Source organism: Sinocyclocheilus grahami, unplaced genomic scaffold, assembly GCF_001515645.1.
Source record: "Sinocyclocheilus grahami isolate Dianchi unplaced genomic scaffold, SAMN03320097.WGS_v1.1 scaffold340.1, whole genome shotgun sequence".
NCBI classification, from domain to species: Eukaryota; Metazoa; Chordata; class Actinopteri; order Cypriniformes; family Cyprinidae; genus Sinocyclocheilus; species Sinocyclocheilus grahami.
The window spans coordinates 1,233,023-1,248,786 of NW_015505519.1; the positions used below are offsets into that span (position 1 = coordinate 1,233,023).

The 15,764-nt window shown below is 35.4% G+C and overlaps 1 protein-coding gene across 2 annotated transcripts in view; it reads right to left on the reverse strand.

The window, feature by feature from the left end:
* Positions 1 to 5,262: 5,262 nt before the first annotated feature.
* Positions 5,263 to 15,764, reverse strand: part of mmut (methylmalonyl CoA mutase) — a 48,239-nt gene continuing 37,737 nt past the window's right edge. For both annotated transcript variants that reach the window (XM_016295815.1, XM_016295816.1), the window contains exon 13: positions 5,263 to 5,634. In XM_016295815.1, the coding sequence (XP_016151301.1) occupies positions 5,506 to 5,634 (129 nt within the window). In that variant the 3' untranslated portion in view covers positions 5,263 to 5,505. The remainder of the gene's footprint in view (positions 5,635 to 15,764) is intronic.

Here is a 15,764-nt window from a genome sequence, read left to right on the forward strand (position 1 = left end):
TTCATTCGGTTTGTTTTGAAGCACTGAAGTGATTGCACACGGTCAAGGCTTATTACATTTTACCATGTGAACAAATGCAGATAGTGCAAATATTATTTAGAAGTATTTTTGGCTAATACTGTCAAAACATGGACGTGAATGTACATTTAACGTGTTTTTTATTTTTAAATATGGTTTATCATATTTATTATTTTTCTTTGCATTATTTCTTAAAGGGGTCATATGATGTGATTTCAAGTTTTCCTTTCTCAAAAGCATAATATGACCCCTTTAATTTAAACAGAAAATGGGGCCTGATGCTGGATTTCTAACATGTTTTCAGGTAAGTACTTCACATCCAAAACCCAAGCAGCAGGGTACAATCATTTTGCATTACATTCAAAATAAAATCTAAATCAAGATCTAAAGCTTAACAAAGAAAGAGGTGGGCAAACTTAGCTTTTTCTTCGTTTTGTTTAGATCTCAATCTTGTGTGACCAGTTTGTGTTTACATTACATTACAGAAAACAGAACTATAACCATCTGACCATTCCCCACATGTGATTAATAAACTGAAAAACACTATACAATAAAGATAAAAACAGCATGCTCTCCCCCTCTGTTATTATATCTGAGTGTTTCAGATTGAAGTGTTTGATAAACATGCTGGCTCACTGCATTCAATCTTTGCTTGGCATCAGAGAAAATCAAAGAGTCATCAAAGACATTAAAGAGTCATGTCAAAAGCTACTGGTGTCATAGGGAAATTTAATAAGCCTATATTCGGAATAGTTGTTTTCACAATAGTCCTTAAAATTTCTGATTAGTTATGTACAATACACTCCAAGTACAAAACTTTCACTGGGTTGGTTCTCTTTCAAAAGGTACTAATAAATACCTTTAAGGTACTAATATGTGTAAGCAAGGTACAACAATGCCCTTTTATATATATATATATATATATATATATATATATATATATATATATATATATATATATATATATATATATATATATATATTTGAATAAAAAGTGTTAATGAGCTCCGGCTGCCTGTAAGGGAACATGTTTTAATACTTTATTGGCATTATTGCAGAAGACCGTGTTATGAGGACTGCAGCAAGCGAAGGCAAAGAGTCATGTCTGTAATTTCAGTCACAGCAGGAAAGAGGAAATATGAGGAAAAACCATGGATGATACGATTTTTCATTTTATACTGACCTAGATCTGTCCATGCAATGCCACGACAGAGTTTCACACCACTAATTCTCGCCTTCCTCACGTCACATGATGTTTCGATTACACTCTCTTTAATATTAGCCACTGGGCTGCAACACATCACACCGCATTGCTTCGAACCACATCCATGCTTAAATATGTCCTGCGTTCATTACACTCAACTTTCCGTTCAGTCAACTGTTTATAAAACATACTTTTTTTTTAATAGATCTAATGCGTAACTATAAAACACAAATAATGTGATAATTAATACAGAGCTAATGATTTGTGTTAATTATAATGTTCATTTAAATAATAAATATACGCACTTGTAAATACTTATATATACAAATGGGTCCTAATGTATCAACTCAATCAGATATCCCTGTCAAAATATAAAAAATTTTTGTCATTTTTTCCTGATGAAAAAAAAATACATAAGTGAAAAAGATAGCCAAAATATAGAATGTCATGAATATTTATAGAGTAATCCACTATTCTTTTAGAGGGTGGTCACAAAATTGCAATTTTTACCTGCACTTTAGAGCCACATTACATGAGAGAAAAATGACTTTAAAAAATATGGCAGCATCATTGTGTTATTTTTACAGTGAGATTGCACCGCATTATTACCGACCTTATTGTACAGCATTAACAGAAGAGAAAGAAGGAAGAAAAAAGATTTAGGGTCAGATAAAACTGTACATACACAACAGAGAATATAAAACAATATGAAACTATGTATCCCTTCATGGTTAATACCGTTTATCATATGGGTGCAGCAGGGATGCTGGGAACTCAAAAACAGAAATGTTAATAAAGCAACAAATCATTAAGCATGCATCAAAATGTTCACTTAAAATATATGAAAACCCATGTAGAGTTACAGGGAAAAGTCAAGGGTGACACTTCCCACAAAATTTTTCAGCTTACAAAAGACTGGTAATAAAGATCAGCATTAAAGGGGTCATATGATGCCATTTCAATTTTTCCTTTCTCTTTGGAGTGTTACAAGCTCTTGGTGCATAAAGAAGATCTGTAAAATCCATCAGCTCCGATTCATAATGCAAGTTGAAACTTTCAATAAGATCTGGATATTTGAATTTGAATGATTAATCTCTGCTGCAGAACCCATTGCCCCACGATCTGTGCATTACCATGACAATCAGAGCTTACACCGGTGAAGATGACCCTCACTCGCATGTGCTCACCTCTAACCATCACTCTTCCACAGATAACAGGTTTATCCAGCTAAAATAACTCCCCATTGAGGAGGTGTGCGAGCGCTCGACTAATGGCCGGTATTGACAGCAGCACTCATAATCCCCTCTGAAAGCCTTTTTTTTAAAGGCTTGATTCTAAGAACTAAGATTTTCTTGAAGACTAATTTTAAAACTGGGTTGACTGGGTTTCACAATGAAATATCAAAGTGCTTGAACACCAAACAATGACTGCAATTATTTATCACTGTATATTTTGTGCTATAGAATATATAGTACAATCACAATTTACCTGAAAATTACTGATTCCTAGTGTGATTCAGTGAAGCCAGGATAGAAACTGAAAAATAAACCCAAAACTACGAGCAGTGACAGAAATGTACTTTTCGATTAAGGGGTGACATTTGCTGTCTTAAACAGATTTCCAGGGTAATTTTAAAAAATATGTATTTTACAGCATTTTATAAGGGCAGCTTTTTAACTTTTTTTTTATTTTTCCACCCGCTTTTATTGAATACATGCAATTCCAATAATGAGACACTATAGGGCTGTTACCAATCAAACGAAATCAGTAACTACAAGGTGGCACAGACGCTGCATCTGAAGTGGCATTTAGAAGTATTTACACAGTAGGTTTAATGCAGCTCGGAGATGCAAGGAATGCATTTACACTGCAGCTACACTTGCATAAATAATGTTATGAGACTAATGTTTTAAACATAAAATATTATGAACACAGAAATTTGAAATGTTGGGGGTAATAAATGAAATGACACTATAAATATGAAATAGCATAATATGCTATAAATTATGAATTGGTCACCAAATCATTGACTCGCCTGATTAATCATACTTTTCAGTGACTTAATTCATTTTTTTTTGTGAATTCAGTGAAAAGAGTAATGTATGTGAATCCTCTTTTAAAGATGTTGATTTTATGTTTGTACACAAATATGATACATAGGATTTGATGCTTCCTAAATGCTGCTTTGTTTAAACACAAAGACATCCAAATATTAATATTAACTATCTTTTCCCCAAAAGAATTGTCTCTGGGAAACCACTAGTTAAGAAAATCAGGGTCTTTACCCATTTTTAATTTGTGTTACTTTAAGTAAAAAAAAAAAAGCAAAGTTTACCACTGAATTTTCAAGGTTGCATTGCTGTTACAATCAAGAATGCATGTACTTTGCCTTTCTTGAGGAGCCATCCACAAAAGACAGAAGAATGAAATCTGGATGTGTCCACTATAGCATTTCTTTGAGAATCTCTAGTTCCCATTCAGTCAGTCACGTTCAACGTTACGTCAGTGACATATTCTACATCTCACTAACCCCTTGTAACCCAAAGTACACAAAAATGCATATTTTGCACTTGCAGTTGCTTTGGCCTCTATGCCATTTTCCCAATAAGCTAGAAAATTCATTAGGTCACAGATACAAAAAATATGTATAATATATATTCATCATTTACTGAAAGTGATCTGTTCTGTATAATTAATATGGAAAAAAAAATTGAATTCATGCAACATTTAAAAAAAGAAAATCTCATACTTGTAAAAATATTGTATTTTATACAAGATGTTTTCATTTTCTAAAAATATAGATACATTCTCAAAAAAAATGTAAAATCTAAGCCTAAAAATAAGGTTTAAACAAAAACACCATTAAAAAAGCCATAGACCATTTGCTGAATGTTATTCCAATGTCTGTCTTGGAACATTTTATCAACATATTACATGATCACACACTGAATAGATGAAAATATTCTTAAACTGTTGTCAACAACATTAACAGGCCCATAGCCGGAGTGACTATAGTGGCTTCTGCAAAGCTCACAGCCCATGAGACGTGAACAAAATGTCAGACTGAATCACATTTCCTGTCATACTCGGTTTGTTGTTGTTTGGAAAAATCAAGTTAGAGGCATGGTTTTTTTTTTGTTTTTGTGTTTGAGGGGAAGCATCACAGTGGACAAGCGCTACATGGGGTCTAAACATGCTGGCAGGTGGTCATTATGACCATGAGGATCATGTGAAGTGACCGCTGAGATTTGCTCCCGTTTAAGATGATGGACACCAAGGCGTGAAATTCCTTTCAAAAAAAGAAATCTGAGAAATTACCAGCATAAAGCGACTTGACTCCAGTCCAACAATTAACATCTTGTGAAGTGTCGTGTGGATTACTTGTGGATTATTGTGATCTTTTTATCAGCTGTTCGGACTCTCATTCTGATGGCACCCATTCACTGTAACGGATCCATTGGTGAGCAAGTGTTGTAATGCTAAATTTCTCCAAATCTGTTACAATGGCGAAACAAACTCCTTTACAACTTGGATAGCCCGAAAGTTAGTAAATGTTCGGCAAATTTTCATTTTTGGGTGAACTATTCCTTAAACTGAGTTCCCTTCACAAGAGCATTGTGGGTTTATGAGTGAATTACAAAACATTAACAATAAAATCAGCCAAAAGGCAGTCACAGGAAGCAGATCTGGCCGCTCACTTTCAGGGTTTATGGTTTCATATGGATTTATACTAGATTAGACATAAAATCTCACAGATCTCAACATCCACATGCTCATTTTTACTGAAAGCTGAAACAGATGTTGCTCAATAACATAGAGATCACGCTCAATACGTTGTACAATAAGTCTATAAGTACACACTTTGAGAAAAGACAGAATCCCATATACATTACTGTATATATAAAATACATTATCCAAGTTAAGTTCCAGTGTTTATGGTATTGTTAAATAAAACAACAAAACAGCTTCACTCTGATGAGAGAAGATTATGAAATTATGGGTTGAAATAGCAAATAATGATGTAAGAAAAGCGCTGGTGACCACATCAACATATTGATTTTAATGCATTATGTCAAACTATACACATTTTAGACAAAATCAAAGACTGCTTTAACACGTTTTCAATCAAACACAACTCTGATGAGAGTCGATTTCATACTGATTACACTGTGCTGTGATAATTGTTGGAATATCAAACGTTTTCTGCTTTTTCTCAGTCAACCTACTGAATTGCTGTCTTTAGCTGAAGTGCGTTTAGAGATGTTAGTGTGATTGTTCTGTGGTTACATGGCCTGTCGTTTCTTCTCCAGACTTTTTTCAATGCTGTCAAGAACTTCCACCGCAGCTTGAGGAATTCTGGTCCCTGGGCCGAAGATACAGCTGACGCCACTCTTGTACAGGAACTCATAGTCCTAAAAAGATGATGAGATAATCAAATCATGTAAAGCATCAGTACTGAAATACGTCATGTCACGATTAGCAAACTAATTAATTGAACTTGCATTGAAACTGGAACATGATAAGTGTGCACATATTGAGCACATATTGAAACTGTCAATCACAGTCATAAATAGAAACACCTCAGTCTTGAACTAAAATAGAATGCAGTTTGTATAGATCTGCTACGCTGCTGCTGCTGATGTGGCAGAGCAAGTACCGAGATTTGCTACTGTCAATACATCCACAACATGCTGCTGTGAGCATGTAAGAAATATTGCTGCTGCAAATACAACATACAGGAAATAACTCCCACATAGCATACATGAATCACCTCGTAGCAGAACTATACAGGTAGAGCTGGGGATTGTGGAGGGTTTCTGAAGCAAGCTGCAGCTGCTACGGCAAGCACTAGTCATATATTTGAATGTTGAGCAGTGGGCTCATTGGCTACCGATTCAGGAGAGAACCAATCAGCTGTGCCATATGATAATGATGTCATTAGGTCAGATTGAGTTTAGCGCCATCTAGAGTTTCATGCCAGAACTCTATGTGTGTATATATATATATATATATATATATATATATATACACATATTGTTTTATGATGGCCCCACGTATGGCTGTGGTGTGGAACACTCCCATTCTTTTACTGTTTTTGTTTGCTTGTTCTGTGTTTAGTCATTCTCTTACTATCAGTTTTAGCAGAGATGAACTACTGGACATAAGGCAACACACACCAGACAATTTTTTTCCAGTTTTTGATTATTCAGATGCTTCGTTGGATATTTTGGTCAGAGGGGCAGCGGTCCTAGTCAAACTTTCATTCTCGTGAATGTGTACATGCCTCCAGACGGTGCGCGAGCGCCGCGATGCAACAGCTGGCCGAACAAATAACTGAAATGGAACAACAGTACCCGGACTCTCTTTTAATTATTCTTGGAGATTTTAACAAAGCAAATATCTCCCGTGAACTGACAAAATACAGACAGCACGTTACATGTCCCACCAGAGACAGTAATATATTGGATCACTGTTACACAGCAATAAAGGATGCATATCACGCTGTCCCACAAGCAGATTTGGGGCTCTCTGATAACTGTTTGGTTCATCTTATACCGACCTACAGGCAGAAACTGAAATCACCTAAACCTGTATTAAGGACTGTTAAAAGATGGACTAATGAAGTGGAGCGGGATTTACAAGCCTGTTTCGACCTCACTGATTGGAGTGTTTTTGAAGTTGCTGCCACCGAACTGGACGAGCTCACGGAGACTATAACTTCATATATCAGTTTCTGTGAGGATATGTTCATCCCCACCAGGGCATTCTTATCATTTAATAATGATAAACCGTGGTTTACAGGGAAACTCAAACAGCTTTGTCACGCCAAAGAGGATGCTTACAGAAGTGGGGATAAAATCTTGTATAACCAGGCCAGGAACAGACTAACATAGGAGATCAGAGTGGCTAAAAAGAACTACTCTGAAAAGCTGAGAAAACAGTTTTCAGTCAACGATCCGGAGTCAGTATGGACTGGTCTGAAGAACATCACCTTGTATAAGACACCACCCTCACAGTCTGTGGAGAATCAACAACTGGCTGACGATCTGAATGTGTTTTACTGTCGATTTGAAAAGGCCAGACTGACACCCAGCACCCGCTCTGATCTGCACTTCACACATTCACCTACCCCCTCGCAACCCCCCTCCCTTCCTCCCCCACCATTCAACCTGTGCTTAAGGTCTGTGAAGAGGATGTGAACCAGGTCTTCAGGAAGCAGAAATCTAAGAAAGCTTCAGGCCCAGATGGTGTTTCACCTGCCTGTCTTAAAGTCTGTACTGACCAACTGGCCCCCGTCTTCACACAGATCTTCAACTAATCACTGGCGCTGAGTGACGTTCCCTGCTGCTTCAAACGCTCCACCATCATTACCTTCAATACCATCATGCCTGACCTTCTCTCAGACAAACTGACTCAGCTCTCCATGCCCACCTCCATCTGTCAGTGGATCGCCAGCTTCCTGACAGACAGGCAGCAGCTAGTGAGGCTGGGCAAACTCACATCCAGGACTATCACAATCAGCACTGGAGCTCCTCAGGGATGTGTTCTCTCCCCACTGCTCTTCTCCCTGCATACAAATGACTGCACTTCAAAGGACCCCTCTTGTCAAGCTCCTGAAGTTTGTGGACGACACTACAGTCTTCAGCCTCATCAAGGACGGAGACGAGTCTGCTTACAGACAGGAGGTTGAGCAGTGGGGGGGCACTATTGGTGCCCCTCTGCCCAGCCTCCAAGATCTTTACATCTCCAGAGTGAGGAAAAGGGCTAAGAAAATCACTCTGGACCCCTCACACCCAGCCCATTCTCTCTTTGAACTGTTGCCCTCTGGCTGGCGCTACAGAGCGCTGTGCACTAAAACAGCCAGACACAAGAACAGTATTTTCCCCCAGGCCATATCGCACCTGAACAACACATAACACACCTCAGTACTGCACATCTGAATATAACTCATTAAACCTTCATCTGTAAATAGCACATATGACATTTTTCCTTTTTCTGTATATTTTTATTACTATTGTTATTTATAATTTATTGTCTATTCTCTCTTTTTATGTATGTCTGTACTTTGCTTGTATTTTCTGTACCGGAAGCTCCTAACACCAAGACAATAAACACCAAGACAAGGCAATAAATCTCTTTCTGATATATATATATATATATATATATATATTTTTTTTTTTTTCTTTTTTTAGGACCTCAACAATTGATTGAAATATATTTCAATTATGACTGTCGATTAAAATGTTTTATGTAATTAATTACAGGGTGCTGCGATTAATTAATCTAATTAATCACAAACTAAATTTGGCGGTGAAAATACAGCCAAAAGACAATTTAAGGCTATTATTGTGTTAAATATTTAGGCTACAATGGCCTAACAAAATATGGAACATAAAAGAAGATCATTTGAGAAACATCTCAGTATTTTTTGTTCATGCAATGAAAGTCACTAGTGACCAAAACAGCTTAGTTACCAACAGTATTCAAAATACCTTCTTTTATGTTGTGCAAAAGAAAGTAAGTCATCCAGGTTTGAAACAACATGAGGGTGAGTAAATGATGACAGAATTTATTTATTTATGGTAAACTATTCCTTTAATGTTTATTAATTATTAATTTTTTTTAATGAATGAAATGATACTCTAAACAAGAAACTAAAACTACCAACAGGTGGCGTTAAATGTCTTTATGAGTCGATTCTACGTCGCATGAGCGGAGAATTACATACAAAATGATGTTGAATTGTCCGTAATGAATGAAATGATACTCTAAACAAGAAACTAAAACTACCAACAGGTGGCGTTAAATGTCTTTATGAGTCGATTCTACCTCGCATGAGCGGAGAATTACATACAAAATGATGTTGAATTGTCCGTTTTGATGAGTATTCACGTAAACAGTTAATTACATCTGAAGTAAACGTAAACAGCAGGGAGAACGTGTATCAGTACATTGCATCCGTGCATCCGGTTTTAAAGGGACAGCAGCCTAATTTAGTTGCTATTGTCCGAGTCATTGATGTTAATCAAGCAACAAAAGACAATCCCGCACTGCTCTTGACTGAAAAACTTTAGTAGCCCTAAAGATGAATCTAAATTTATTTATATAAATAAATATGTCTGCTTGAAAGAATGAAGAATATGGTAAACAAGTTGCTATAAAGAATGCATAATTAGCCTATATAACCATTGGTATTTCATTAAAAAGAATACCATGTTCTTGTTCTTTACGAGAAGTGGTTTTATTAAATTTTAACATGAAGGCATGTTGTGTCACCACAGTTAAATCGGTGTCTATCATGATCAAACCTTAATATCAAACCTATATAATGAGTTTGGAAATTTGAGAGAAATGCGTAATAAATGTACTGTAACCCATTCGATTTTAGCCGACTAAATTTACTGTAGATTTAGTCAACTAAAATCTTGTGATATTTAGTCGACTAAAACTAAAAACAATTCAGATGACTAAAATATGACTAAAACTAAATGGCATTTTAGTCAAAAGGCTATGACTAAAACTAAATCAAAATTTGCTGTCAAAATTAACACTGGTGCGCTCGTGTTCTTTGTGACAAAAACAGCACTCGTGTGATAGGCCTATTGCTCTCACTGCTGATGTGATATCGCTTATCATATGATATAAATATGAGACAAAAACTCATACAGGGGCATTTTTTGCCCCAATATCTGGAATTTTAGGGCATAACTGCATTTATGGAGTTGTTACCCTGCATCATATTTGTCAACAGTCAACTATATGAAATGCAAGATGATGTACAGGTCTGGGGGCAGGGCCAGTGCATTAACTGTGTTAAAATATTTTAATTGCGTTATTTTTTCATAACTAATTAATTAAGTTAACGTGTTAAACTGACAGCCCTAATTTCAATACTAACATACAGTGATGAGCAAAATGATTAGAACACTAGTATTTTCACCAGGTAAAAAATGGTTTTAAGTCAGTTCTTTTTATCTTTTGCTGTAGTGTGTCAGTAGGAAATATCAGTTTACATGTCCAAACATTCATTTTGCCATTAATTGTAATAATCCAGTGAGATTTTAGTTTGCACAAGGAGTCTGACAACAGCCAGTGCTCCGCACAGAGATCTCGAATGACATGAAGAAACAGAACAAACTGAGACAGACAAAATCCAGAAGAACTGTGGCAACATCTCCAAGATGCTTCAAGAAACCTCCCTGCAAAGCTACAGTACTGTTAAAAGTTTTAGGCACTTGTGTAAAAATGCTGTAAAATGAGGATGCTGTCAAAATGATGTCATAAATAGATTTTCTTTATCAATTAACTTCTATTAACTAAATTAAATCAACATTTGGTGTGACCATCCTTTGCGTTTAAAGCAGCTTTTGCCCTAGGTGCACTTGCACATAGTTTTTCAGGTAACTTTGCAGGGAGGTTTCTTGAAGCATCTTGGAGACGTTGCCACAGGTCTTCTGGATTTAGTCTGTCTTAGTTTGTTCTGTTTCTTCATGTCAGTATATTAAAAACATATAAAAAATATTATATAAATTTAACATAGGATGTACTTAAAAATGTATAATACAATATATAAATAAATATATGTACATATATAATAATAATAATTTTCAAAAAATAATTAATGCCTAGCATTTAAAAAAAAACTAAATAACTAAAAATTAAGCATTACATCTTTGAAATTATGCTAGTCAAAATGTATTGTAGATTGTCTCCTTTTTAACTATGCACAATTATATGATCATCTGCATTATATTATTCACATGCATAACTCAGTACTCAAGACCCACCCATTGAGAACCACTGATTCAAACCCTCCCATGCAAAGCAAATCACATCAGTGGATATTTTAACTGCCATGCCAAACGCTAGTGGAATCTACCTGACAGATCTGATCCAGTACAAACAAATGGATTGCGTGCATTAAAAGGATTTTCATGTCTGCTTCAATTACCGCAGCTTCAGCTCCATCCCCTCACACTCACTACATGTTAACACTCAATAATCAATTAATGACACTCAGGCAGGAAGTCTAAGCAACTAAAGACACCTCCAGACCTCAAGCAACCAAGCCTAGGTTGAAATGGAATCCATTTCAAAACACAGCCGCCAGTGCACCTACGCAGCAACAAAGTAATTGCATGCATACATGTTGCTACACACCATCCCATGTTCATATTCACTAGCTAAGAGATCATTATGTAGGAATGCGCAGACTGGCCTTATACAGGTCCTAATTACACCCCACTGTGACTAAGAATAGAGTTTGACCTATACATGAATAAATCGACCCCCTGGATGCAAATTTATCTGTTTATCTGTGTTATGTTGAAAGAGCAAGCGGCTTCTGGTTGAAGATGAAAAGATGAAAACGTGCAAATTTACATCGAGTTTGAATTCAACTTCAGTTAGTTATTTGATCTGAGCACAAATGGCGGGGTAATACTAATTATAAGGCAATATTGAAAATAGCAGGGTTATTAGATGTTAGTGCATAAAAGTTTGGGGCTAGTAATTTTTTTAAGCAATTAATCATTTTATTCAGCAAGCATGCATCAAATTGAAAAAAGTTATAAATGTTGTTCTTTCAAAATGTATGCATCAAAGGATGCATCAAAGTTGTGATTTCCACAAACATATTAAATAGCAAAAACAGTTTTCAACATTGATCATAATAGGAAATGTTTCTTGAGCAGCAAATCAGTATATTAGAATGATTTCTGAAGGATCATGTGACACTGAAGACTGGAGTAATGATGCTGAAAATTCAGCTTTGCATACGAGGAATTAATTACATTGTAAAATTTAGGGCATAACTGCATTTATGGAGTTGTTACCCTGCATCATATTTGTCAACAGTCAACTATATGAAATGCAAGATGATGTACAGGTCTGGGGGCAGGGCCAGTGCATTAACTGTGTTAAAATATTTTAATTGCGTTATTTTTTCATAACTAATTAATTAAGTTAACGTGTTAAACTGACAGCCCTAATTTCAATACTAACATACAGTGATGAGCAAAATGATTAGAACACTAGTATTTTCACCAGGTAAAAAATGGTTTTAAGTCAGTTCTTTTTATCTTTTGCTGTAGTGTGTCAGTAGGAAATATCAGTTTACATGTCCAAACATTCATTTTGCCATTAATTGTAATAATCCAGTGAGATTTTAGTTTGCACAAGGAGTCTGACAACAGCCAGTGCTCCGCACAGAGATCTCGAATGACATGAAGAAACAGAACAAACTGAGACAGACAAAATCCAGAAGAACTGTGGCAACATCTCCAAGATGCTTCAAGAAACCTCCCTGCAAAGCTACAGTACTGTTAAAAGTTTTAGGCACTTGTGTAAAAATGCTGTAAAATGAGGATGCTGTCAAACTGATGTCATAAATAGATTTTCTTTATCAATTAACTTCTATTAACTAAATTAAATCAACATTTGGTGTGACCATCCTTTGCGTTTAAAGCAGCTTTTGCCCTAGGTGCACTTGCACATAGTTTTTCAGGTAACTTTGCAGGGAGGTTTCTTGAAGCATCTTGGAGACGTTGCCACAGGTCTTCTGGATTTAGTCTGTCTTAGTTTGTTCTGTTTCTTCATGTCAGTATATTAAAAACATATAAAAAATATTATATAAATTTAACATAGGATGTACTTAAAAATGTATAATACAATATATAAATAAATATATGTACATATATAATAATAATAATTTTCAAAAAATAATTAATGCCTAGCATTTAAAAAAAAACTAAATAACTAAAAATTAAGCATTACATCTTTGAAATTATGCTAGTCAAAATGTATTGTAGATTGTCTCCTTTTTAACTATGCACAATTATATGATCATCTGCATTATATTATTCACATGCATAACTCAGTACTCAAGACCCACCCATTGAGAACCACTGATTCAAACCCTCCCATGCAAAGCAAATCACATCAGTGGATATTTTAACTGCCATGCCAAACGCTAGTGGAATCTACCTGACAGATCTGATCCAGTACAAACAAATGGATTGCGTGCATTAAAAGGATTTTCATGTCTGCTTCAATTACCGCAGCTTCAGCTCCATCCCCTCACACTCACTACATGTTAACACTCAATAATCAATTAATGACACTCAGGCAGGAAGTCTAAGCAACTAAAGACACCTCCAGACCTCAAGCAACCAAGCCTAGGTTGAAATGGAATCCATTTCAAAACACAGCCGCCAGTGCACCTACGCAGCAACAAAGTAATTGCATGCATACATGTTGCTACACACCATCCCATGTTCATATTCACTAGCTAAGAGATCATTATGTAGGAATGCGCAGACTGGCCTTATACAGGTCCTAATTACACCCCACTGTGACTAAGAATAGAGTTTGACCTATACATGAATAAATCGACCCCCTGGATGCAAATTTATCTGTTTATCTGTGTTATGTTGAAAGAGCAAGCGGCTTCTGGTTGAAGATGAAAAGATGAAAACGTGCAAATTTACATCGAGTTTGAATTCAACTTCAGTTAGTTATTTGATCTGAGCACAAATGGCGGGGTAATACTAATTATAAGGCAATATTGAAAATAGCAGGGTTATTAGATGTTAGTGCATAAAAGTTTGGGGCTAGTAATTTTTTTAAGCAATTAATCATTTTATTCAGCAAGCATGCATCAAATTGAAAAAAGTTATAAATGTTGTTCTTTCAAAATGTATGCATCAAAGGATGCATCAAAGTTGTGATTTCCACAAACATATTAAATAGCAAAAACAGTTTTCAACATTGATCATAATAGGAAATGTTTCTTGAGCAGCAAATCAGTATATTAGAATGATTTCTGAAGGATCATGTGACACTGAAGACTGGAGTAATGATGCTGAAAATTCAGCTTTGCATACGAGGAATTAATTACATTGTAAAATAAATAACAATAGAAAACAGCTGTAAGAACATAATGTAAAAACATAAATTGTAAGAATATTTCATAGTATTACTGTTTTTACTGTATTTCTGATCAAATAAATAAAAAAAAACTTGGGAAGCATAATAGACTTCTTGCAAAAAAAATAATTTGGATCACTAAAATATAATATATACATATATATATAGACATACATACAAAATACGCAAAAACGGAATGATGGAGCTTTCAGCATCTGACGCCGCTTATTCTCTCAGAGACGACGAGAGACATCTTCAACATATGCTGATATAACGGTATATAGCTAACTGTTTTAATTTATTCCCTTAATATTTCTCTTGTGGCCCGTACATAGGCCTAGTGAGAAAAAAAAATGAGAAGAAATGTATTTTGTGATAAACAGGTTGTTTTTGAAAGTCGGTGCTTAGTCAGGTAAATAAAGCTTTTATTTTACAGATTTTTATTGATGACTGCAGTGTTCATATTTCAATTATAGGCCTATAATTAATTGTATAATAGACCTGTTTTAAAAGACCTTTTTTAAAACATTTTAATTGAGGAGTAAATAGCCTTATCTTTTGTTATCCTCGCAGTGCGTCAGTTATGCGGTAATATTGCAGGGCAAATTAATTGTAATGTTAATTTAATAATAAACTTTAATAATAAAAGTAACTTCATAATAATAATAATAATAAGCCTAATAAAAATAAGAAAATTGGAAATGCCAAATCCTCTTAATATTCCCAATAACTGATGTTTTCGACGATACTCTGTCTATCATCGATACAAGATCATCGTCTTTCGACGCACCCCAGCACAGTGCGTGCCCGTCCACTAGACAGCACATTGCCTGTTATGATGTTTGGGTTGTCTTGTTGAGCGCAGTGGCACTAAGAACATTATATTTCACACACTTTAAGCGCTTTTATTTTCCAAATGTAGTAGGATTAGTCCAACGAATCGTTCGGTTTGTAATGTGTACCGAACCGAAAGTCTCGTACCGAACGGTTCAATATGAATACGCAGTCACTAGGAATTTTGGGCCCTGTGCACTGAATTTGCTATGGGGCCCCCTATGGGGGGGGGGGTGAATAAGAAGTTACCAATCAAAAGAAATCAATATTAACAAAATTAATTTGCGCTGCAGAGGTGGCACAGAAGATCACAAAAGTGGCATGTAGGTATATTTACAGACGTTTAATGAGGCTTTGAGTTGACATGAATGTTTTAAATTTATAACAATGGTATGAGATTGTTTTAAATATAACATTTTGAAAAACAGATATTGATTGATTGATTGATTGATTGAAATTAAATAACTGAAATGATACTTTAAAAATGAAACTAAAACTGCCAGTAGGTGGCGGCAAGTCCCTGAGTTTATCACTGAATCATTCATTCAGTTGAGATGTTTTAAATTTATAACAATGGTATGAGATTGTTTTAAATATAACATTTTGAAAAACAGATATTGATTGATTGATTGATTGAAATTAAATAACTGAAATGATACTTTAAAAATGAAACTAAAACTGCCAGTAGGTGGCGGCAAGTCCCTGAGTTTATCACTGAATCATTCATTCAGTTGATTCGTTTGAACGGCTGATTCATTCAGGAACTAATTAAGTGACTTGT